Here is a 25,381-nt window from a genome sequence, read left to right as displayed (position 1 = left end):
ATGCTTCAATGTCTGGAATGACTTCATAGCTTAAAAGCAAATCCGACACAGGTTTCAACTCGGACTAGACACCATTCTTAAACTACAATCTAATACATGAATTGGCACCACATCCAAAATTTGAGTTTGTCTATGCATTGTAGCTATATTTCAGTCTTACAAGGCACTTAAATCAAAGTAGAATTTTAGCAATATGAATTGTATTTACTGCACCATGAAATTCCATTTGGTGATTTATATTGTGCTGCTCCACCTCTTGCTATTGTTTTTAGCTTAAATTTAAAACTATTTACAATTAAGTAAATGTTGTGACATATTAAAACACTATACAAAACCTTCTATGACAGTCGAAAATACTTATTGACAATACGGACAATAAATATGATTCTTTTACACTTTTTTTCACATTCTCTTTTGTATTGCAATAACATGACTGACATAGGCTGCCCAAGAATAAGAGTTGCCCTAGAGCAGGGGTCTGCAAACTTGGCTCTTTTAAGACGGAACTCTGGGAGTTGAAGTCCACAAGTCTTAAAAGAGTGAAGTTTGCAGACCCCTGCCCTAGAGCAAGTTGTATTTTTTTTTTTTTTTTTACATTTATACCCCGCCCTTCTCCGAAGACTCAGGGCGGCTTACAGTGTATAAGGCAGTATTTGGGTCCCAATCATCAAAAGGCACATACCCCTAAGCTGCTCATCTCTTTGGCGAGCTCCCATCTCAAGACCTTGGTGGGTAGTATAGTGAGTGGCCTCCACCTTACTGGCAAGATCATTCAGGTTGCTGGAGAACTTCTCCATTTGGTCTATAACGCCATTCAAAGACCTGCAGGAGACAAGCAGAGCACCACATTGCCTAGCCATTTCCATGTTTCTTACTGGCTTCTCATAACAAAAGAATGAAAATCAAAAGCTACCTTCAATAATGTATACATTATTTTTATTCCCCTGGATATGAACCAAATCACTTCTGGGGACCTGGACTCATACATGTCTCTATTTTTGAGCTGTAGGCATCCGCAACTTAGTGATTGATCTGTAGGTTTCTGTATCCAAATTGCCCATATGGCATTTCTGGCCAGCGTTGCCAGAATTATTGATTTGAATCCCTTTTAATGTAGCCTTAAAACTCTTGGTATTTTGCTCTAATGTGGACTGCACATGTCCATGGAGGGAGTCATAGGTACCCATCATCCTTTTTCTTTCATAGGAGCACTGTGAACCAGAGAAGCGAACTGTGGAGTTTATTCCACTTACCAAATGTGCATTGATTACTAGGGATTAGTATTTATATTTATGCCCCTTACAACTGAGTATAAATTCCAATGCTCTAATTCTTTAGGATAATTAGCTCCTGTTACCTGGTGTAAGAAGTGGCACTGGTCACTGCATCAATCTCCTGACTCTTCAGTTGTTTCAACCGTTGTAATTGCTCTTCATGATCCTTGCGCATTTCCAGGATGGACATACTGCAAGAGTCAAAAGGGCCATAAACAAACACCGTTTCTCAATTTATTTCAGTGTATACATAAAAGCTTGGCTAAATGTGTAGGGATTCAGATTCTGATTTGTCAAACAAAACAAGCTTACATGTTTGACTTATTGCTTCTGTAAAGCAAAACATAACCATCCGTTCAAAGTCTAAGAAAATTTCTTTCATCATCTTCCCCCACAATGTTACCGCTGAAGCTCCTGTAGGCGATCAATTTCCTTGGCCTTTTCCTGTTCTAGCTCAGTCAGTCGACGCTGATGCTGGGCTAACATCTCCGATTTCGCCTGCTCTGCGCTCTGACAGCGAGAAAGGTATTGTGCAACCAACTCCTGATTTTCTTGCCGGAGACGATCTTCACGCTGACGATATGAGTCCTCAACCACCTTCACACGGTTCCTAGCTCCCCAGTTGGCAATGTTGGGGAGAGGGGAAGAACGCAACATATTTTTGTGCAGCCACGGGAATATTTTCTGATGATCAAGTCTACATTTAAAAGGAGCTGGCATGATCGTGGAGCTGGTTTCATGTTTGAAAACTGCGTTCTTCATGTCAGTTTACACCTATGTTTTCTTGCCCTTCATTATCCAGACGTACGTAAACCACAATTTGTCTAAATTGGCTGTACATTTCAGGAATTGAGCCTGAATATATCAAGATGGTACCAGGTTGGAAAATGCAGATAAAGATAGTAGGAGAAATAACTTTTCATGTATATTTCATGTATATTTTTATCTGCTGCTGTTTGTCTCTTAATGGTGTAGTTTTATAAACTTTCATGTTAGGTTTTCCACTTGCTCCAAAATATTCATGCTCTGTTTGGGAACGACAGTGAACTACAATGAAAGGATATAATTAAAGCATTTCAATAAAGAATCCTGGTCCTAGAAAATAAGACCCAGACAGAATTCCCTAAAATATCCCTGAGAATTTGAAAGCAGGAATCAATATAACCTTAGCTCCAAGTAGAATAATACTAAAATTGAGAGTATTTGATAAATGTTCATTCCTCCTAGTATACAATCTCAACCTCAATCTCAAGGATGGGACATCTTCTAAATAATAAAAAAAATCTATCTCAATTCTAAATTATGAAAAGGTTATATAAAAATAGCTCTTGTAACAACAACCCACAAATCCCTGCAAACATAGAAACCGCAAGAGTTCCTGCTTATGGGGCTTCCAGTGGTGAGGGGACTAGTATTTATATTTAAGCGTTGCCTTCCAGTTCTCCATGTGGTTCCCACTCCATAATTTTTTCACTTTATGTATGTAGTACTAGACATATTTAAATAATCTTTAATAACCTCGAGTGGTTTTCCCCATTGCTACCTGTGTGCATTCTCTCTCTCTTTTTTTTAATAAAAAGTTTTATTTTAACATTCATATCCAATAACATATTTATTGTACCATCATATACAATTAATCGGACCACCCCCTTCCTACTCTCTTCCCTTCTCTACTTTCTTCTACTTTCCACGACCATCCTCCCCTTCTCTTATCTACCTCCTCTCCTCCTTCCTCCCTACTCCTTTCTTCTCCCTCTTCTATCCCTCTTCCTTCCTTTCCTCTTCCTCCTCTTCTCTTTCCTACCTCCTTCTCTCTTCTACTTCCTTCCTTCCCATCATTCTGAAATGATAGCCAGGCAGCTCCGATCTTATATTGATTATACATCTTCAATCATCTCTGTACATTAACCATCAATCCATTTTCTACCTCATCCCCCCTCCCCTCCCTTCCCCTCCCTACCCCCACCCCCCAGGACTTCCCAGAACCGAATACAGGGTATAAAACTAACAATCAAAAATTAAAATATAACACAAATCATAATCCATAGTTACTCCTTAAAACGTCAACTCCCCGATCTCAGAAATTTCCAATTGAGTTCGTATTTGTTCTTCATTAATACCTGTGTGCATTCTCAATAAGGTCCAAATCCTCTTGGTGACGTCGTTGCAGACTTTCCAGCAAGAGGTTCTGTTGGTTCTTCTCCAGTTCAAGTCGCCTTATCTGTAATGTTTTTTTAATAGTTATTTTTAAAGCATGTTTAGGAAGAAAAGGAAGGAAGGAGAAGAGAAAGATCACAATGTAGAATACACATAACTGTAATATAACATAATCTTGATAAGAACGGTGAAAAGAAGAGGAGGCAAAACCTGCTCCCTACCTTAGCATTCTGAGGGAGCAATTCAAACCGCTTCTTGCAGAGAATAGTGAGATAGTTTTATGTGTAGATACTTGAAATGTGAGAATGGACATCTGGTTTGTAGGAACAATTACAAGAATGTGATATGTGTGCAGGAAAATCCTGACCTTGCTCTCTATTACTCTAACTATTGGTAGAGCTTCTCAACTGCAAGCGTAGCCCTTTATCAAATAAAATAAAATAAAAATAAAATTCTTGCAAGTCTTTGATATATAAACCAGTGCTTTTGTATTAAAAGGAGACTTCTACCTAACTTTTTATTTCTAAGAAGACCCATTTCTATCTAAATCATATGAAGAAAAATGCAGGAATTGGATATGTTTATTGAAAAGAAGGACTAAGGGTGACATGATAGCAGTGTTCCAATATCTGAGGAACTGCCACAAAGAAGAGGGAGTCAAGCTGTTCTCCAAAGCACCAGAAGGCAAGAAACAATGGATGGAAACTAATCAAGGAGAGAACCAGCTAGAACTAAGGAAAATTTCCTGATAGAAGAATAAACCAGTGGAACGACTTGCCTCCAGAAGTTGTGGGGTGCTCCAACACTGGAGGTTTTTAAAAAGAGATTGGACAACCATTAGTCTGAAATGGTATAGGTCAGTGGTTCTCAACCTTTATAGTGCTGCGACCCCTTTAATACAATTCCCCACGATGTGGCGACCCCAATCATAAAATTATTTTCGTTCATATGCCTGAAGGGGAAAAAAAGCGGCAAACTGTTTTTTTGAATTTATCACACTTGAAGCCGTATTGGCTAGCGATTTGAACTGCTTGCGATTGCCTTGAGGACGGAGGCATTAAAGCGGAGACTCCTCCCCTATTAAGTTTATCGTGCCTAAAGCCAGATTAGGCTAGAGATTGGGAGTGATTGCCGCTGGCTTGAGAGGGAGACATCAGAACAAAGATTTCTCTCTTTTTTAACTCATCGTGCCTGAAGCCGAATTCGGCTAGCGATTTGAAGAGCCTGCAGCTGGCTTGTGGAGTCAACCATTGGAGCGCGATTCTTCGACTCGCAAGTATACTTCCCATATTTCCGATGGTCTTAGGCGACCCCTGGCAAATTGTCATTCGACCTCCAACGGGGTCCCGACCCACAGTTGAGAACTGCTGGTATAGGGTTTCCTGTTTGAGCAGGGGGTTGGACTAGAGGACTTCCAAAGTTTCTTCCAATGCTGATATTCTGTTATTTGCACAATGCCCTTACCTGAACTTCAAGCTCAGTGAGGCGAGTCTGGGCACTCAAAAGCTCAGCCTGATAGGTTCCTAGGGTCTCTCGGAGCTGCGCTTGCACTCCCGCCATTCTTTTTTCATAGTCAGCATTATTAGGTGAGCTCAGGAGATGGGGTTCTGAGATCAGAGCCTATGAAAGAACAAAAAATGTCATAGCTTTAAATATCCAGCATCCTTTTAAAAAGGTATATATCCTTTTCTATCGATTACCGATTTCGAAGAGGTCATAAAATCAGAAAACCCATGCAAAGTTTTGTACTCATTTCACTGGTTTTAATAAAGGGAAGTTGGATGTGGAGTCTTCCCCAAGTACCAAGAGCTATGAAACCTTTTTATAAGCAATGTAAACAAGTGTTTCCAAGACATAAACTGAAGGGCTGTGCAGGGTATTTTTTCTTTCTGCTTCTCCAGGTTTCACAAGCAAAAAAGTGAACGTCTCTGCATCGCCTTAAAATCTAGTGTGCCTTTCCGCACACCTGAGCTATAGCTGCAAAGGGCAGATGTGCAAGCTTAGGAAAAGATGGAGATGCTGGCTTGATATGAGTGCCTGACATTCCAAAGCACCTTTCTCCCTGCAAATCCACAAAGCCATTCATCCGGAATAAACATACATAAGAGTTAAGTCTTAATTTACATATAACTAGTCAAGGACTGAATTATACAAGAAAAAAAATAGGAATTCCTTTCCCTGGATATTTATTTAACCACAATAGGTAGGTTATTATTTGAAATGATTGAAATCAGGATGCTATAGAAATTCCCTCTGGGCTAGAAAAAAAAAGAGAACATTTATTAATATAAATCTATGTTTCTACTGATTCTTGTAAGTGGAAGGGAAAGAAACCCCTCTAGATTATTATTTGGGCTTTTTATGTAGCTACTCCAGAACTCAAGGCACTTTGATCTTTGGACAGTGCAATCTTCTGGACAAATGTTTCTTCTTAACATAGGAAGGAAGGAAGGAAGGAAGGAAGGAAGGAAGGAAGGAAGGAAGGAAGGAAGAAAAAGAAAGAAAGAAAGAAAGAAAAAGAAAGAAAGAAAGAAAAAAGAAAGAAAGAAAGAAAGAAAGGAAAGAGAAATTCACAAAATCCGGGATGCTAGAGATAACCGGATGCTGAAGAGATACACTACCGTATATACTCGAGTATAAGCCGATCCGAATATAAGCCGAGGTACCTAATTTTACCACAAAAACTGGGAAAAACTATTGACTCGAGTATAAGCCGAGGGTGGGAAATGAGGCAGCTACTGGTCAATGTAAAAAATAAAGATAGAGCCAAGTAAAATAACATGAATATTTATTTGAACGAAAAACAATAAAAGTGCAAAAGGGGGTCCCCAAAAAGAATATGGTATCAAAAATACAGTATCTTTAAAAGTAACAGCAACCAAGCTAACGAGAGCTAAAATCCCTCAAAACTGGAGTTCTCCTCCTCATCATCTGTTTGTCCAAACAGAGCTTCAGCTACTTCAGCTTCTGTGATGTTATCCGCATATACGTTGTCGTCATCACTGAGTTCACAGTCGTCATCATCACTGCTGTCACTCTCATACAATGCGCTGTCTTCACTGCCATCCATAGCATTACTAATGCCACATTTCTTGAAGGCACGTTGCACCATGTCCTCTGGAATATCTTCCCATGCATCACGAACCCACTGTGCTATTAGTTCTATGTCTGGCTTTCTCAGATTTCCAACTTTTGTCAGACGAGCTTGACCAGATGTCATCCATTCATGCCACATCCTTCGCACATGGTCCTTGAAAGGTTTATTTAAACTGACATCTAGGGGCTGCAATACAGATGTAAGCCCACCTGGAATAACGGCCAAAGTGACTTGAGATGACTTTGCCAATTTTTTTATGTCATCAGATGTGTGGGCTCTGAACATATCCCAAACTAACAGTGATCTTCTAGTCCAGTCCCCACTCCTCAAGCAAGAGATCCTATACTGTTTCAGACAAAGGATTGTCCAGTCTGTTCTTTAAAAACCCTCCAGGAATGAAGTGTCCAATAAGGTTCAAATTGCAAGTACCGGTAGTCCTCAATTTAAGACTGCAATTGAGCCCAAAACATTGTTTTGTTATTTTTCCCTAACCGTGTATGTATCCCCCTGCCCCCCATTTTACATCAGGCTGCCATCAAAGCGAAGCACGGCTGAATATTATTATTATTATTATTATTATTATTATTATTATTATTATTATTATTATCATTATCATCATCATTATTATTATTATTATTATTAACATCATTATTATCATTATTATTATTATTATTATTATTATTATTATTATCATTATCATCATCATTATTATTATTATTATTATTATCATCATTATTATCATTATTATCATCATCATCATTATTATTATTATTATTATTATCATTATCATTATTATCATTATCATCATTATTATTATTATTATTATCATTATTATTATTATTATATGATGATGATGATGATGATTTTTGCATTGGACAGAGCGAGCTTCAGTTTACCAAACTTTGTATCTTTTAATGAAACGTGTTAGTCTGGAAGGGACTGTTTGAACTCACAAAACACTTGCAACTTTTAGTTCCGTGCTGAGGATTTTGGAAAGCAGCCCAGCAATATTTATTTATTGCTCGGACTGCTCTTATTTTCACTCCCCTTTCTTTCTTTTCCTTCCTCCTCCTCCTTCTCTGCCTCTCTTTCGTCCCCCACCTCCCGGGATCCTTGCGGGTCGAAGGTTCTGCCCTGCCTTACACCAGCCGCCCACCTATGCCAAGGTCTCCTGGCTCTTTCGCTCTCTGTAAGCAGCGGCTTCTCGGCAGCGTCGCCCCCTCCCTCCATGGATCGGCTCCTTCCCCAGCACTGAAGGCATCCTTAGGAATACACCTCCACCTCCAGGAAAATAAAAGAGGCAGAGAAGGTAAATCGCCCGCCCGTTCGGAAAGGAAGGAGAGGACTCCAATGGAAGAAGGAGAGGAGAATTACCAATAACAAACACAAAGCGCTGGGTTAGAGGTGCCTTGTCATGTACAAGGAGATCAGAGAGGGCAACCACCATGAAACAATAATCAGACTCAAAACGGGCTGCTTATTTGCCATTTGCTCTGGGTAGAACGGTTTTTTTTTAAAAAATTGGTTTGGAGAAGGAAAGCTAATTTGCTGATCTGCGAGGTCGGTTTCTTTTGCCTCCCTTCTTCTTCCTCCTCCTTCTTCCCACCCTAGCTTGCAATGCCCCCATCTCTCCTCCTCCTCCTCCTCCTGCCCCCCTCTCGGGGGGAGAGATTGTTTGTTCTTGCCGTCTTCTTCCGCTTTCCAAGAGGCTTTTCTTTTTCACCTCTTTCTCCCCACCTCCCCAATTTCCATAGGGGGGAAAAAAAACCCTGGGGAAAACTTGGCAAAAAATAAAATAAAATAAAAAGTACTGAGTGCAAATGTTTTTTTTTTATACTGTAGTTGGAGTTTTCCACGTTTCTTTCACATTCAAGGCAGCATTCTCCCCCCATCCCTCGCTGCTTTTCCAAAACATGCTTTGAAACCTTTGCATTTTATTGGGATGTATTCGTGACAACGCCTCCGCCTCCGAGGGCGAGAGGAGGACAAGTAAGAGGAGGGCGAGAGTGACAAACAAATAAAGAGAGTTCTTCTCGCCCCTTGGCGTTTGACACACTCGCCGTCCTCTCCGAAAAGCCGAAATTGAGTGCGAAGCGGCAGTGGGGGTGGGTGGGTGGGTGGGGGGAGGCCGCCGTGAAGTGCCGGCTGGGGGGGCCCGGGATTGAAGTGCCGGCATGCTTTGCCAGCTCGGCCGGCTCGTTTTGGGCGGCGGCTGGCCTCGGCGTTTCTTCCGCCGCTTTTGATGGCGGCGGCGGTGGTCGGCGGAGGGGGCGTTCGACATTTTCGCCCCCTCTCACTCGTCCTCCTCTTGCCCGCGGTGGGGGCGGAGGCGTTGTCACCTCGCCCTCCTCTCCAGCCGAAATTGAGTGCGGCGGCAGGGGAGGCCGCCGTGAAGTGCCGGCTGGGGAGCCCGGGATTGAAGTGCCGGCGGGGGGAGCCCGGGATTGAAGTGCCGGCGTGCTTTGCCAGCTCGGCCGGCTCGTTTTGGGGCGGCGGCTGGCCTCCGGCGTTTCTTCCGCCGCTGATGGCGGCGGCGGCGGTGGTCGGCGGAGGGGCGGAGGGGCGTTCGACATTTTCGCCCCTCTCACTGCCTCCTCTTGCCCGCGGTGGGGGCGGAGGGGCGTTGTCACCGCCTCCTCTCCGAAAGCCGAAATTGAGTGCGGCGGCAGGGGAGGCCGCCGTGAGTGCCGGCTGGGGAGCCCAGGAGCCAATCCCGGCCCCCAGCCGGCACTTCACGGCGGCCTCCCCACCCACCCCCACTGCCGCCGCACTCAATTTCGCTGGAGAGGAGGCGAGAGTGACAACGCCAAGCGAAGAACTCTATTTGTTTGTCACTCGCCTCCTCTTGCCCGCGGTGGGCGGAGGGGCGTTGTCACCTCGCCCTCCTCTCCAGCCGAAATTGAGTGCGGCGGCAGGGGAGGCCGCCGTGAAGTGCCGGCTGGGGAGCCCAGGAGCCAATCCCGGGCTCCCCAGCCGGCACTTCACGGCGGCCTCCCCACCCCCACTGCCGCCGCACTCAATTTCGCTGGAGAGGAGGCGAGAGTGACAACGCCAAGCGAAGAACTCTATTTGTTTGTCACTCGCCTCCTCTTGCCCGCGGTGGGGGCGGAGGCGTTGTCACCGCCTCCTCTCCGAAAGCCGAAATTGAGTGCGGCGGCAGGAGGCCGCCGTGAGTGCCGGCTGGGGAGCCCGGGATTGGCTCCCGGGCTCCCCAGCCGGCACTTCACGGCGGCCTCCCCACCCACCCACCCCCACTGCCGCCGCACTCAATTTCGCTGGAGAGGAGGCGAGGTGACAACGCCTCCGCCCCCACCGCGGGCAAGAGGAGGACGAGTGAGAGGGGCGAAATGTCGAACGCCCGCCCCGCCTCCGCCGACCACCGCCGCCGCCGCCATCAAAAAGCGGCGGAAGAAAACGCCGGAGGCCAGCCGCCCCCCCAAAACGAGCCGGCCGAGCTGGCAAAGCATGCCGGCAGCATTTGGGCTCGTCCTGCCGGCCCAGCTGTTCCCGAGGGCAAAAAACCCTCTCCCTGGGTCGGCTCTGCAAGGGTAGACTCGAGTATAAGCCGAGGGGGCGTTTTTCAGCACAAAAAACGTGCCGAAAAACTCGGCTTATACTCGAGTATATACGGTAATTTATCATTCCTGCTAATATTCATTAATAAAAATGAGTGCATTACTCCACACCTACCTGGGAATTAACAGGAACCTTAGTAATTTCTTGATGTCCTTGCCAAAAAGTTGCAGATGCTGAAATCCAAGCCACATAAAAATGAAATGTAGTAACCAATTTAGATTTCCCATTTCAGAGAAACTGAATTATAGGGAGAAAATATTGCTATTAAGAGCACATAATGCCCACCGTTATTTCTCAGATTTAAGAACTAAGATACTTGTGGACTTCATGCTGTTTCCTACAGTTCCTGCATAGCAATCACCGTGTCTAGTATCCTGTACTGACTTGCATTTTTGGATTAACGTCTAGAAGAGAGGCTGCTTAGACAAGCTAGCTCTTCCTGTTTACTCTTGCAAAGTTATAAGATAACAGGGAAGAAAAGTGAATTGAAGATAGCTCTGTTAAAAGTGGAGCCAATAGAGCAGCTCTTTGTAATTCCACCCTGGATAAGGAAAAGATTGAGATCGCCCACAAGTGCTCCAGATAGTTGCACCTTGCAAGGAGACTGCAAGACTGCACTCTGAGACAGGGTTAGAGCTCTGGGAGCTGAGGGAATAGACATTCAGCCGTCAAAAAGACCCTGGATTTGCATACTAGTTTTCTAATCACCATTGGAAATAGCTTGTTAATTGCTTTTCAGCTATTAGAAATCTTTGGAACATCAAGTCTGGGAACACTGGGGGAATCTCCTTCAATCCTTAGCAAAACAAGTGCTGAAGGCCATCTTTTTCTTTGGATCTTCAGGGCTGCCACACACAAATAATTCCATCAACACTGTCAAACTATTTACTGAATCTGCATTACTATTAATTTTCTCATAGTTCCCATCACAAATCTCTTTCCACTTATGACTGTATGACTGTAACTTGTTGCTGGCAATCCTTATGATTTATATTGATATACTGACCATCAATTGTGTTGTAAATGTTGTACCTTGATGAACGTATCTTTTCTTTTATGTACACTGAGAGCGTATGCACCAAGACAAATTCCTTGTGTGTCCAATCACACTTGGCCAATAAAAAATTCTATTCTAATGCTGTGGGAAAGTGGGAGGGGGGGATTGTATGCAGTTGGTGGAGATATATAGACATAACAACATTCTTTTCTCTGGGAGTAAGGACCTTCCATCTCCAGTTGGGACGGTGGATCGATTGGACCAAGTGATGGACATATGGGTACAGGGGAAGGAACTTGGACTTTCCTTTGGATGGGGAAAACCTGGAAGCTTTCAGATTTGGGTTTTCCCATATGTGCCATCTTTAATAAAATGGAACTCAGAGGAACTGCTTGTCTCTGAGTCTTATTTAGTTGGGGGTGTTACTTGGAACCCTGACAAGAAGTTTTAAGTACAAGTTTAAGGACTGATTATTTTTTAAACATATATCAAAAGGTTGAATAGAACTTTGTTTTGCGAAAGTTACAAATAGACTAAAAATCCAGATGGATTTGATTTTGGATTTAATTATAAGAATCCTTCCCATGGAAAAATGCTTTTGTTTTGAATTCTTAAAAAACAAACAAAAACCCAGGGTAGGACACTAGATGAAACTAAAGATTTCAATTAAAAGGAGAAGAATGCTTAGTTTGAACTTACCAATACAGAATGGAGTAAAATATCAACATTGGACATAATGGACATTTTTGAACAATGGACCCAGAAGTTAATTTTAAAAGTATCTGCCTCTACAAGTAGACTATGTTTAAAAGAAAGACTACAGTTGCTAAGTTAGCAACACAGTTGTGTTACTTGTGTGCTTGTTAGAAGGTCAGTGATCTCAGAACACTGCAACCATCATAAATACATGCCAGCTGGCCAAGCATTCAAATTTTGATTATGTGAACATAGGGATGCTGTAATGGTCGCAAGTGTGAAAAATGGTGATGTCACTTTTTTCACTGCTACTGTAACTTTGAAAAAGTCACTAAATGAAAATTGAGGACTGTATTTGATCAAGATTAAAACAGATATCCTGCTAGCCCTTGATGGACTTCTGCGGACATCAGGACTAAAATGACAAGGTTTTAAAAGATTTGATTATAGCTAAGAGAAGGGATATGGGAAGAGAAGAGATCATTTATTTATTTTCTTTGCTATATTTTTTCTTTTTTCTTTCTTTTCTGCTTTTCCTTGTGCTTTTCCTTTTTCTGCACCTTCTATGTTTTTTCTTTTTTTTCCTTTCTTTTTGGGGTTATGTATTCATTTTTTATCATTGTAATTATAATATTTTAAAAACAAAATTACTATGAAAAGTTGTGAGATCACAAACTTCCTGCTCTAACCCCAATTAGATAATTACTGTATTTCCCTCTTTTGTCTTAGCTAGGTCCTCCATGCAAAATAGACACTTAACCCTCATGAATATGTAAGCTTTCCTTGCTGGTGACTAAGGAGAAGTTGAAGGGCTAGAAGACCTGCTCAGTAAAGTAAACACTTTCTGAATTAATTCCATGGAATTTCCTCCCTACTGCTTTGGCTCACCACTGGAGCTCTAGAAAGGTCTCTGATGCTATAAACCAGGGGTAACAAATGCGACATATCGTGACATTGTTCCCCCCATCCCGCAATGAAAATTAAGCAGCTAGAAAACTTGAAAACAAGCCTGTAGAACAGACAAAATTATAACATTATTAGATGCCTCATCTATCAATGATAACTCTGCTATAATGTGAATGTGCATTTCTTGGATAGTCCGGCTGGAGCTTGAATCTTACCTCTTGAAATTGTATCTCCAAAGGGAGTCCCTTTCCTGGAATCAGATGGAAAAGTAGGGGCACTTTGTTCCTGAGATCTTTCCCAAGGAACGAAAGACCTGGAGTTAAATGCGAGAGGAATCAAATGCAATTTTTCATTTTTGGAATAAGGGCTGTGAAAATAACCCTTTGAAGCTGATGAAAATAAGGTAGTCGGTAAGTGGTGGAGTCCCCTGCGATTTTGATGCCAGAGCCAACTGTCTTTTGGGTAAAGAGTGGAAAGTATCCTGACCTTGCCCTTCCACCATCAGTGCTCCAATTAAGATGAAGGCTAAATAATGACTGTTCTGCAAGATTTAGCCAAACATCCGATAAGTATCTGATCCAGCATTCTGTCTCCCGGTTCATCAGTTAGATCTGTATTTCTCAACCTCAGCAGTTTTAAGATGTGTGTACAGGTAGTCCTTGACTTGCAACAGTTAATTTAGTGACTGTTCGAAGTTACAACAGCACTGAAAAAAGTGACTTATGACCATTTTTTACATTTATGACCAAAGCAGTGTCCCCATGATCACATGATTTACATCAGGAAGCTTGACAACTGATTCACATTTATGACGTTGCAGTGTCTTGGAGTCACGTGATCCCCTTTTGTGACCTTCTGACAAGCAAAGTCAATGGGGAAATCAGATTCACTTAACAATCGTGTTACTAATTTAAGAACTGCATTGATTCACTTAACCAATGTGGCAAGAAAAATTGTAAAATGGAGCAAAACTCACTTAAAAAAATTCTCACTTGAATAAATGTTGGGCTCTATTGTGGCTGTAAATTGAGGATTACCTGTACTTTAACTCCCAGTATTCCCTAATGTGAGGGCTCACTTCCACCTATATGCTGCAGAATTTTGGGAGTTGAAGTCCACACATTTTCAAGTTGGTGAGGTTGAGAAACACCGAACCAGATGCCTTTGAAAAACTGTCATGCAAGTTCTTACTCCAATTGTTCCAATCTGGCAGGTTTATCTGATGTGGCAGCAGATCCATGTTGTTCTTGAGTGGAGGTTACCTGTTGGCTGATAAAAAGAGAACAAAAATGTGAATTCAAACTGTCATGTGTTGCAGAAATCAGTCTAACACATGCAGAGAGCATCAGGATTTGGAAATCTACATTAAAGAAACTTTCTTGCTCCTCCAGTATAAGCTACAAGATTTGTCATGAAGGAGGACTACACATCAAACACTGATGGATACTTTCCCTTAAGTATCCACATGGAATATACAACTTGCTATAGTCTAGGGAGATTCTCAGTCATCCAGGTCATGGTTGTCTCAAAGTGTTGTGACTCCAGCTCCCGAGCCTGTCCTCACGGAGGAAGATTACTCGGAAAGTGATGGGGAGGAGCTGATAAGGCCTCCCTCTCCAGGACCCTCCTTTCTGGCAACGCCTCAGCCTCCAACTGAAGGCCAGGAGGGAGGCATGTCGGAGCACCCACTGATAGAGAGTGATGAAGATCAATCTTGGATTGATCCCAGGCAGCGTCAGAGGGAGAGGCGTGCGCAGCAAAGGAAGAGGTGTGGAAGGGCCAGAGATTGCTGAGTCACTGAGCCATGCCCCACAGGGGATAAAAGTGGGAGGGGTTGCTCTGCAAACTCTGTGACGGACAAAAACTGCACATCGTGATCTTCAGATATTTCTCAGACTTAAGGCTTGCACTTCTGATTATTCTTGGAACTCTTGGTTGCCCCAGCAACGGACTGCAGCTACGCTGACTCCTGGAGGTGATAAGAAACTTGGCAGGCATTAGGAGAGTAGCTGCCAGAACTTTTATCTGCCAAAGAAAACTAGGTCGGCTAGTAAGAATAAATTACTGGCAGACGTCATTCGTTCGTGTGTTTTTCCTGGGTGAGGTGGGGGGAACAGAATACAAAGATACCTTTCCAAGAGGAAATTGGAGATTCTGGTTTTTCCTTTGAAGACGTTTTTGTTTGAAGACGTTTCGCTTCTCATCCAAGAAGCTTCTTCAGAGCTGAAGAAGCTTCTTGGATGAGAAGTGAAACATCTTCAAAGAAAAACCAGAAACTCCAGTTGCCTCTTGAAAAAGCACCTTTGGGACAATTTGTCACCTTTGGGAATTTATTTGAGACAGCCTTTGAAAGGAAATGAGATGTTTCATTTATAGAAATTGAAAAATGTCAAGCGGACAAATGAAAAGCCCTCTTCTCTTACCTGGTGGGATGATCCCCGTGTGTCTGAATATCTAAGGATCCGGATCTCTTCTTCATTTTCTCCCGTGCTTGAGATATTTTTTGAGACAATACGTTATTCAGCCAGCTATCACCATCATCCTCAGCTGGTTGTTTCTTCTGAATGACTTCTTCAGTAACTTGTTTGGTTGTCAAAGGACCCTGGATGGTGGTAGGAAGTGGAGGAGGAGGAGGATGCTTAGCTTCTGAAGGAAATGATGGCATATCCAGTGTGGTTCCTCTTGCACTGCTTTTGCTAGGTTCTTTGAGTGGGGAAGATGGTAGCAAGTCACTATCTTCATCTTTCAGTCCCAGCCAGTCAGCCCCAGACTTGTTGCGTACAGGACTGTTAGATGCTGAGGGGGAAGGCTTTGATCTCTGTTCTGTTTTCAGGTCACTGAGGTTCTCGGAGGAAAACCTACAAGAGTTTTTGCCAAGTGAAAATAATTTTAAAGGCAGCCTATGGGGATCAAAACCAAAAGGTTAACCTGGCCTACTATTACCTGACAGACTGCCGTCTCGACTTCCGTCCCTCTGGAGTTGAGGCCATAGTAGGCTGGTAGGCGCCAAAGGTGAAGTCATCTCCCAGAGCATCTTCCGTATCTGTACAATGGCATTAGGATTTAAAAAAAAAAAAAGTTTCATGCTGCTGTTGTAAAATTTAGAATCTCCAGACTGAAGCACAAACAGGTCAAAACAAAAGATAAAATAAAATTGGAGATTGTAGATTGTAGATCCCCCACTGGGATATCAGTTTTCAATTCTTAAATAAGGAAATAAAAAGAGCTCATGGATTTTGGGTAAAATGTCTCAAGATTCAATTTTTGGAAACATTTTCAGGTAGGATTAGAGAGCTCTAAAGTATTAAGAGGTCTGATCCTGATTTTAAATTTTTGCCTTGAGGGCTTGGAAATCATAAATGGAAAATGACATTCTAATGAACAAATGAATCTTAGGCTTTCCAATGATTTTAAAAGGCTAGTTCATGAGGGTAATCTTCCAGATGGAATCAGATTTTCTTCCCTTGTGTAATATAGTAATATAGAACACCTAGGCTTTAAATTAAGTAAATTCAACTATTACTCATGTCATAGACATTATATAGCAGATTACCAGGTTTGTACAACCTTATCCCTTATGGCAGGGGTCCCCAACCCCCTATCCATGGACTAGCACTGATCCATGGCATGCCAGAAACCAGTCTGCGCAAACAAGCCAAACCCCATCCATGGAATGCAGGAAGCATGCGAAACCACGCTCCCTCCGGTCTGCAGAAAAAACTCTCTCCACGGAACCGGTCCCTGGTCTCAAAAGGTTGGGGGCCACTGCCTTATGGTAATTTGTAGAAGTAGAAATACATACTCAGAAAATGGATCTTTCAATGACAACTGTGCAAGACATAAGCCAAACTAAAACTATAAGGTCCTGTCTTGGGTCGGGAGTTGGACTAGAAGACCGCCAGTGTCCCATCTAGCCCCACAATTCTAGTTTTATTTCAGATTCAAAGAGCAATTCATTTCAGAAGTTCTCTAGAGAACCCTCTAAAGGTTGGGAATAAAAACCAAACAAAGGTAAAAAGGACTAAACACAGAATTATTTTTCAATCTGAATCAAGGAGAAATTCTTCATTGTTCTTGATAGGGAAAAATAAGTTAAATATTTTATGTATTGTATATGAGCAAGCAAACATATGAGGTAACAAATTCCTTCTTTTTTTTCAAACAACAGACAGTCCTTCAGGTTTCTTATGCAGATAAACAAAACCGTAAATATTTCAACAAAAAAGTAAGAGTACTGTTTGTATGATAGCGGTCCCTATCATGCTTACCTGTCTGCTTCTGATATTTCTTATCCAGCTTGAACTCTTTTGGTTCTCCTGTCCTTGGTCGCTCTAGCAGTTTTTTTGCTGTTCCTAGACCCAGCAACTCATCTTGCCTTGCTCGTGCAGAACCAGATTCTTTTCTTTAATAAAAAATATAACCAAACTATGTTATGAATAAAGAAACTGAGGATGACAGAAAGAGAATGGCTTTTCTAAGGATTTCTATGTTTTATTCCAGCTTTTACTTCATGGCTGACAAACAGCAGACTGAAAACTCATAAGTGGTTTCTGCTTAATGCTAAGAAATTAGAATACTTGATGAGAGTTTCCAGAAATTCATGAAAGTCTGTCTTGATGCCACTATACAAAGTAAGAGGTTAGATGCGATCTAGACTACACTGGGAAATTTTCTTCTCTTTCCTCTTAAGTAGGACTGATCAGTGGCATTGTTTGGGAGATAGGTAATGAACCTGTTGTTAAGCAGAACATCATGATTGCCCCACTGAGCCACAACAGTTCTAGCAGTCCCAGTGCAATTAAGCAAATCACAAGCAGTCATTGAGACATCATGTGATAACTTGCAACCTCTCACCAGTTTCCCCATTGAAGCTGCTCATCAGAAGCCAGTTGGGAAAGGCATGAATGGTAATCATGTGACCGTAGGATGCTATGACTATGATAAATGTGTGATGGTTGCCAAGAGCCCAAATGGCAACCAAGTGACTGCAAAGATGCTTGGGATGGTTGTATGTAGAAGAACCAGTTATAAGTCACATCTTTTCAGCACTGTTATAACTTTGAATGGTCTCTAAACAAATGGTTGTTAAGTGATATAATCAACAATTGGCATTTTTTAAAAAGAGGTTAGTTAATTCTTAATTAATTGGTCCTTCTGTTATGCTACAAATAGTACAATAAAATCAATGGTGGTAGTATGAATTTGCTTATAATTCATCCTTCATTCAGCTGATCTTCATATTAATGGAAATGCAGTTGCAAGATTTCCCAGGCTTTTGATCATGCCAATTAGAGAAAGGTATTTTAAGTTACTCCTACTATGAAACTATTGCAGTATTTTGCATATCCAATAATGCCATGATTCCTCTTCCAGAGAAAGATATTAGTAGCTCATTTTATTTTATTATTTGTGAAATTTATATGACTACCAACCTTACACAAAAGAATTTTGGATGGTGTATAAATAAAACTAACAATTAAAAATGTTCTACAAAACATTTTGAACAGAGATTTAGTTCTTTTTTTCCCCAATGTATGCTTTCCTTTTCTACCTACAAGGCAGTTAAGGTGGTTAACAATTAAAAAAAATTAAAGCTCATTAAACAGAGGCAAATTCTAATGAATCTAAGGCTAACTGTCTAGCTTACTCTTCACTCCTCCTGCCAGATTTCACTTCTGCCTTCGAGGGTTCACCAAACCCCAGAGCCTCCATAAGATCATCTTCATCATCTTCAAAGGTTAACTCCTCTTGTTTTTGCTCAGGAGCAACAGCGTGGCCATGAACTGTAGGCAGAGATACATGGACAGGTTTTCCAGAGTTTGTAGAAGCCAAAGAAGTCTCAAGCAAAACAGTTCTGGAACTGTATTTTACCTTTCTCATTAGGGGCCCCACTGATTTCTGGAGTAGCTTTGGTGACGGAGGAATGTGTTTGCTTCACTGGGGTTTCTTCATCATCAGACAGAAGGCCAGCCAAAGGATCATCTATATCTAGAAAAAGGACGTATCTATGAACTTCAAGAGAGCAGTAATTTCAAAACAAGCACAACTGAAGAAAATGAAAAGAACTGCTGTACGATTAGGAGATTTTATAGGCCAGAAATTAGGCCCAAATTCAAACCACCTTGAAGGCTAACTCAGCACAACAGTCTTAGGAGACGTATACATTAAAACAATCAATGAGGTTAAGGAAGCTACCACAAAATGATTTTTAGTAAAATTCAGGCAGTCCTTGTTTAAGATTTGTAACTGGGGCAGGAATTTCTGTTGCTTAGCAATGGGAATCCAGGCATTCCCTATCGCCATCAAGCGAGGATCATGGGTTGTTAAGCAAGGACCTCCTCGCAACTTCCTGCCAGCTTTCAAGAAGCATAATCAGAGGGGAAATTGAAAGTTTTAAATCTTAGGGAAACAAGCTAGGGTGCCAGCAAGTGACTGTCGCTGTGTGCACAAGGATGCTTGAAGGACTGGTGTGGCAGGGTATGAATGTAGGTTAGTGTGCCTGTGGCAGAAGCGGGAAGGTGGCACAGCACAAGCCTGGTGGGACTTGGGGGTGACTGCTGCAGAATGCAGGACTTCAATGGGGTCTTGAGGTGGTTGCTGAGGGGTGGGTGAGGTGCGGCAGGAGTGTAGCTGGGTCGGGAATGGCTGCAGCAGGGCAGGGGAGACTTACCCCCTAAATGCCCAGATTGCAGTCATGTGACTGCAGAGCAGCTGATATGGCCAAACCTTTGATGGCTGGACATAAGTACTACTCGCTATAGCTTCAAATGGTCACTGAACGAGTAGTCATTAAGCAAAAACTATTGGTAAGGTAACAAAATAAAATTTATGGTTTTTTCCTCTATAGGTAGTCCTTGACTTACAACACTTTGTTTAGGGACAGCATTGAAAAAAGTGACTTATCACCATTTTTCACACTTAACAACCATTTGCAGCATCCCTGTGGTCACGTGATCAAAATTCAAATGCTTGGCAAATGGTTTATATTTATGACGGTTGCAGTGTCCCGGGATCATGTGATCCCCTTTTGAGACCTTCTGACAAGCAAAGTCAATGGGAAGGATAGATTCACTTAACAATCGTGTTACTAATTTAGCAACTGCAGTGATTCACTTAACATGTATGGCAAGAAAAGTTGTAAAATGGGGCAAAACTCACTTAACAAATTTCTCACTTAGCAACCTAAATTCTGGGCTCAATTGTGGTTGTAAGTCGGGGACCATGTGTATATTATGAAAGATGATGATTTTATGCACAATTTATTCTATCCTTCTGCAAAAGATGTTAAGTCAAAGTATACTTTTTTCAGTACTGTTGTAACTTCAAACAGTCATTAAATGAACGGTTGTAAGTTGAGGACTACCTCTACTGCTCCTGTGCTAGATAGTGTCTGTTCATGAATGTGTTTTGGTACGTGTATAGGGGGTATTTGAGAAAGGGAGAGAGTGAAGAAGGAGATTTTATGAGCTGCACCACATTGAATAGAGGGGGGAAAAAATAAAAAGAAGAAAGAACAGAATCAATATGTGAGTTACAATGCAACATATTTAGAAAGTACCAGTCACAAAATGTTTGTATTAGTGTAATATTATCTATGGTTTCTGAATTTAATAGATATTAATAGCAACAAAAGTTCAGAGTTGGATTGATTGTTGGTCAGATATAAATATTGCCACATAAAGGTCTGATGTTTCCAAATTCCCTTTGTGTTCAAAATTACATAAATTAAAAATATATTCTACACAAACTCCTACCTTCAAGGGAGAACCGTTGTTTCAGTGGTTTGGAAGCAGAGGGAACAGAACCAAGATCCTTACTGACTTCACTTGCAGAATCTCCTGAATATAAAGTTTGTAGTTTTTTTTAAAAAAGGCATAGTAGATATTGTCTCCAATTTTCAGGTCTCGCATAGCAAGAAGCCCTGAATAAAACTTTCTGATTTCAAGAACAGCTGATTTAATTGGAGAGTTGTGAACTGTATAAAAGAACTCAATACCTTCCAGATATTTTATAGTACCTATAATTCCAAGCTGCCAGGGCCAATGGAGTCAAACACAAACTTGGCAAGGCAAATCTAAAAAATTCACAATGTCAGGTTGTGTTGTAAGAGCAATTGTAGTACTTATCAACATAGAGCCGAGGTGGTGCGGTGGTTAGAGTGCAGTACTGCAGGCTACTTCAGCTGACTGCTAGTTGCAGTTCGGCAGTTCAAATCTCACCAGCTCAAGGTTGACTCAGCCTTTCATCCTTCTGAGGTGAGTAAAATGAGGACCCAGGGGCAATATGCTGACTCTGTAAACTGCTTAGAGAGGGTTGTAAAAGTGCTGTAAAAGCACTGTGAAGCAGTATATAAGACTTGTATACGTATATAAGTGCGATTGCTATTGCTATTATCAGCAGTTCCTTAAAGCAGGGATTCCCAACCCCCATGGCCTATTCGGAACTGGGCCTTCTGACAGGCAGGCTAGTGCGCACGTGTGCACAGGCAGCTTGACTTTCATGAGCAATGGCTGGCGCGCACGAGCCTGTCTACGGTCCGGTTCCCTACCTGGTGGGCCCCAAGCCACAAAGTTTGGGACCTCTGCTTTAAACCAAACGTGTTTCCAGTATCAAGCAGAGGCCAGTCACACAATCTCAGAAAAAGAGGAAGCTGCTTTATAGATTTGCGGAGAGGTGCGATGCGAGAGCCCCTGCATGGTCTTATGCATCTTTTTGCTTTGCTCCAAAGCACTCCATAGTCGTTACAGCTGCAGCAGTTTTTTCTAATATGACCCTCTTCTAGATCTTCTAGCTTTGCTGGCTGAGGTATTCTGGGAGTTGAAGTCTACAAGTCTTAAAGTTGCCAAGGTTGGAGACCCCTGTTCTAGATTATAGATTATAGCCAGCCCTTTTTTTTGAAGGTAATCTTTTTGTGCTGCCAGGCATAGCACAGAAGTGATCTCTAAATGTCAACAGCCCCTTAGCAGTCTCTATGGCACTAGTAAGAGACAACAAAATGAAGTTATTCAATTTTGTCTCATTTATATCTAGATTTTGCCCCAGGAGTTCAGTATGGTAAGCTTTAAGATCTTCCAATTTCAATTTCAATTTCAGTTTCACAATGCTAGCTGGGTTTTATGCATTATTGTTGAATGAATGAGGGTAAAATGTTTATCACTGATATTGCATCAAGGACAAAAAGATGGAAAAAGAACTACTGATAAAAATACCTGTTTTAATAGTTCAGACTGAAAATAATGTCTATATACATTAACAATTGTATTCTGAGACATCACAGTTATGTTAAATTGATTCAAAAGGCTAAACACTCACCTCTTTCTATGTTGGTCATTGTCTTAGTTTTTGCTGCCTCAGCTAAAGGCTCTGCTGTTCCTGCACCTTTAATAGCCTTCTGAGGAGACTTTGCGCTCATTTTCTTTATGCCCAAAATATCAGCTTCCATCTCATCCATATCCTGACCAGAGAGAAAACATATATTGATGTTTTGTGTATGCTAGTTCGTGTTTTAAAAATAGTCTGGACATGTATATACCAACGTATATTGTACTTGTGAGGGTATAATAGATTTAGTAAATATGTATATAGTTGTAGGGGTAATAGTAATATAGTATATACTTGATATACAAGGAATTAGGAGATATGTAAATTTGTATATAGACTGAGGAATATATGATATAGTAACTTGAACTTGACGTAAATGTTAGAAATCAGAGATGTAGAGCAATGTCCGTTGTTTTTGTTTGTTTTTAAACCAATAAAATTTTTCTATAAAGAAACAACAACAATAGCTCATTAAATGTATCAGAAATATGTTAGGGTCTGGCTTTTCTTTTGAAAAAAAAAGGATCTTTGCATAAGACAGTTTCTATTACCTCCATTTTTAGCTGCATATCTTTTGCACCGCTGTTGACTGCTTCAAAAACTTGAGAGAGAGCTAAACTAAAAAGCATTTCAGCAAACAATAAATAAATAGTGCCTCCTTATTCACAAAACATGCTATGCAAGAGCTGTGCTCACTATACTAGCAAATCGTGGTTTCCTATCCCATCTCACTCCTACCTTCCATTTGCACATTATGCTAAACTGAAAACCAGTTTCTTGGTGAGTGCATTCAGCTTTTTTGCATCATTTGCAAGACACAGTAAAATTGGGTTTTTTTTTTATCCACTGCAAGATCTATCCTTCAGTTTACCTTCAAGGTCTCTAGAACAGCTTCTGGATCCACATCTGAGATATCAGGCTCCTGAGAAATGAACAAATAAATAATAGATGAGGCTTCAATGGAAAAATGTCACATAAATACTGCAATAATCATTCAAGACAATAATCTGGGCATACGGAGCAGAATTCATCGCTCATCATTACTAATTACAACTGAATCAATCCTGTATTTTCAGGCACAGGTTTCCCAGACAAAGAATCTGGACTGTTATACATTCTCACCTCTGCATCTGCTCCTTCCTCCACAGCCATTTTGCTAAAGAAATCATCATCCAATAGGCCCCTGAAAATACAAAGGAAACAAGTAAGAAGAATGGATCCCGCCACAAACAGCACTTGTTACAGGTTTTACCAAAAGTCCCTAGATCGCTCAGATATTTTAATCAAGGAATAGTTTCCAAATCTCATTTCAATGTAGAAGAATTTTTTAAAGCAACACAGCTTAAAGAAAGATCTGTCAATATATGCAGTTTACAGCAAGAAAAGTTAAAGAGGAGAGGGCAACAACAACAATAATAGTAATAGGTTCAAGAGGCTCCGTTAGTCAGTCCTATTGCCATTCCGTACTCTGAACATGCTCCGTATTAAAGTACAATACCATTACGTACTTTCTGCTGGTCTGTGGCACGATTTCTCTGGCTTTCCCATCAGTGCTGCCAAATGAGGTAGGTTTGCCCAAATTAGCAGGAATATCATCTTAAAGTGAGAGATGAAGATGTAAACATTTAAGCACAGGTTGTATCCTTTGCTCTAAGAGATGTATTTTAGTCAATTGGTATGCTCAGCAACGTAGAGACGGAGTAAACTTACATGACTTCAAAACAGACTCAGTACAGACAGAATTGGTTCAAAACAGACTTAGTACAGACAGAATTGGTTCAAGTCGACTTGTATCTATGAAATTTTAGTCAGTGACTTGAGTCAGTCCCTCTCATATCCCAAACTACCTCTCAAGATGAAAAACTGAAGAACAGCAAGTAGAGACATCATTCTAACATGTTAATTAGTAAATGATTGGGCCCCGAAAAGGTAAGGAAGGAGTTCATGGGTAAGTACTATAGCTATACCTCAACATCTGTCTCATTGCATGGCTGCTATTAAATAGGTGATGTACAATAAAAATATATATTCATTAACATGTAAAGCAGTGGTGAAATCCAATTTTTTTTTACTAGTGGTTCTGTGGGTGTGGCTTGGTGGGCATGGCAGGGGAAGGATACTGCAAAATCTCCATTCCCACCCCACTCTGGGGCCAGTTCTCCGAATTGCTCAAAATTCCGCTACCAGTTCTCCAGAACCTGTCAGAACCTGCTGGATTTCACCCCTGATGTAAACCCTGTGTTTTTCCTAAAGTGCTACTTTAAAGTGCTACTTATAAAATTAAAGACAGTATTCCCATAGAATTATATTAACATAATATATTAAAAACAATGTTAGTAGTACATAACTGCAGGAATTAAAAAGAACACAATTTGGGTCCCATCATACAAAATGTACTTATAACCATGGTTTGAACATGTCATAGCCATCTAATTCATTACAATAAGCCAGAACCAGAACCAAATAAACCACATTATGATTTAGCCTGTTGTATAAACTTAACCAGTCAAAAACTATGCATATAATGCCACATGCTGATTTAGAACGCATGCATAAATAGAAAGAGGTTTGTGAGAAGTCCTGGGATTATACAGCCCCCTGCTTCTTTCCTTTTCCTGCATAGCTAGGTAGGAAAAAGCAACAGCAATTTATGTTATGTCAATAGACATTTATGGTTATGGGGACTATAGCTTAAATGACCCATTTGATCATTAAATAAGGCTCATCTGAAATTACATATCATGATCTGCACATAACAATCCAGAGAGAAACCAAGTCCTGGTTTATTCTTTATCTTGTCTGTAGTAAAATGGTGAGAGAAAATGGGAGTGTGTTGTTTTGCAAAAGCTTCTTTCTCCTGATGCAGATAATGTTAAATTTTGGTTTAGCAAACTGATCATTTTAGGTGTTGTGGTTTCAATTCTGATTACAAAATCAAATGTTATAATGCTGCTAAGACATAGCTCTAGTCCAGGCATTGGACAAAGATGGGGACTGAGTCTAACTCAGTCAGAATGTTATGGTGCCTGATTGTGTAGTATGGTTTTATTTTGTGTTTTGATATTTTTAAATGTTACTAAAAGCCACCCAGTGTTATAGTGCATGAGGTGGGTGGCCATATAAATCTTTTAAATAAATCAGTATATTATAACTTCATAGCCATGCTGATTGGAGCTGTATGAAACGAAAATCTCCAAATTAGAGATGGAATTGGAATTTATGTCTCTTGTACAATGTTATTTGTGAAAGCAGCCAAGACTGAGGAAATCATTATCAAAAGACAGAATTCCTCTGATAAAATCATTATAGTAATGGCATGCTTTCCAGTAGCCTCCACCCAAACTCTAAAGGAGGAGG

The 25,381-nt window shown here is 41.1% G+C and overlaps 1 protein-coding gene across 3 annotated transcripts in view; it reads right to left on the bottom strand.

Annotated features, from left to right (window-relative positions):
- The window catches only part of FBF1 (Fas binding factor 1), a 44,035-nt gene that overhangs the window by 10,415 nt on the left and 8,239 nt on the right, over positions 1-25,381 (bottom strand). For 2 of the 3 annotated variants that reach the window (XM_058165941.1, XM_058165942.1), the window contains exons 5-22: positions 23,533-23,620; positions 23,147-23,207; positions 22,896-22,946; positions 22,016-22,157; positions 20,458-20,541; positions 18,575-18,691; positions 18,351-18,486; positions 16,972-17,105; positions 15,647-15,746; positions 15,127-15,561; positions 13,895-13,972; positions 12,919-13,016; positions 10,219-10,277; positions 4,896-5,051; positions 3,395-3,495; positions 1,678-1,884; positions 1,358-1,465; positions 683-822 (exon numbers count right to left, since the gene is read on the bottom strand). In XM_058165941.1, coding sequence (XP_058021924.1) covers positions 683-822; positions 1,358-1,465; positions 1,678-1,884; positions 3,395-3,495; positions 4,896-5,051; positions 10,219-10,277; positions 12,919-13,016; positions 13,895-13,972; positions 15,127-15,561; positions 15,647-15,746; positions 16,972-17,105; positions 18,351-18,486; positions 18,575-18,691; positions 20,458-20,541; positions 22,016-22,157; positions 22,896-22,946; positions 23,147-23,207; positions 23,533-23,620 — 2,295 coding nt within the window. The remainder of the gene's footprint in view (positions 1-682; positions 823-1,357; positions 1,466-1,677; positions 1,885-3,394; positions 3,496-4,895; positions 5,052-10,218; positions 10,278-12,918; positions 13,017-13,894; positions 13,973-15,126; positions 15,562-15,646; positions 15,747-16,971; positions 17,106-18,350; positions 18,487-18,574; positions 18,692-20,457; positions 20,542-22,015; positions 22,158-22,895; positions 22,947-23,146; positions 23,208-23,532; positions 23,621-25,381) is intronic. The other variant, XM_058165943.1, reaches the window with a different exon arrangement.

The sequence above is a fragment of the Ahaetulla prasina genome, chromosome 2 (genome assembly GCF_028640845.1).
Source record: "Ahaetulla prasina isolate Xishuangbanna chromosome 2, ASM2864084v1, whole genome shotgun sequence".
NCBI classification, from domain to species: Eukaryota; Metazoa; Chordata; class Lepidosauria; order Squamata; family Colubridae; genus Ahaetulla; species Ahaetulla prasina.
Note: the sequence above shows the minus strand (reverse complement) of the source record. Positions and strands in the feature narration are given on the sequence as shown.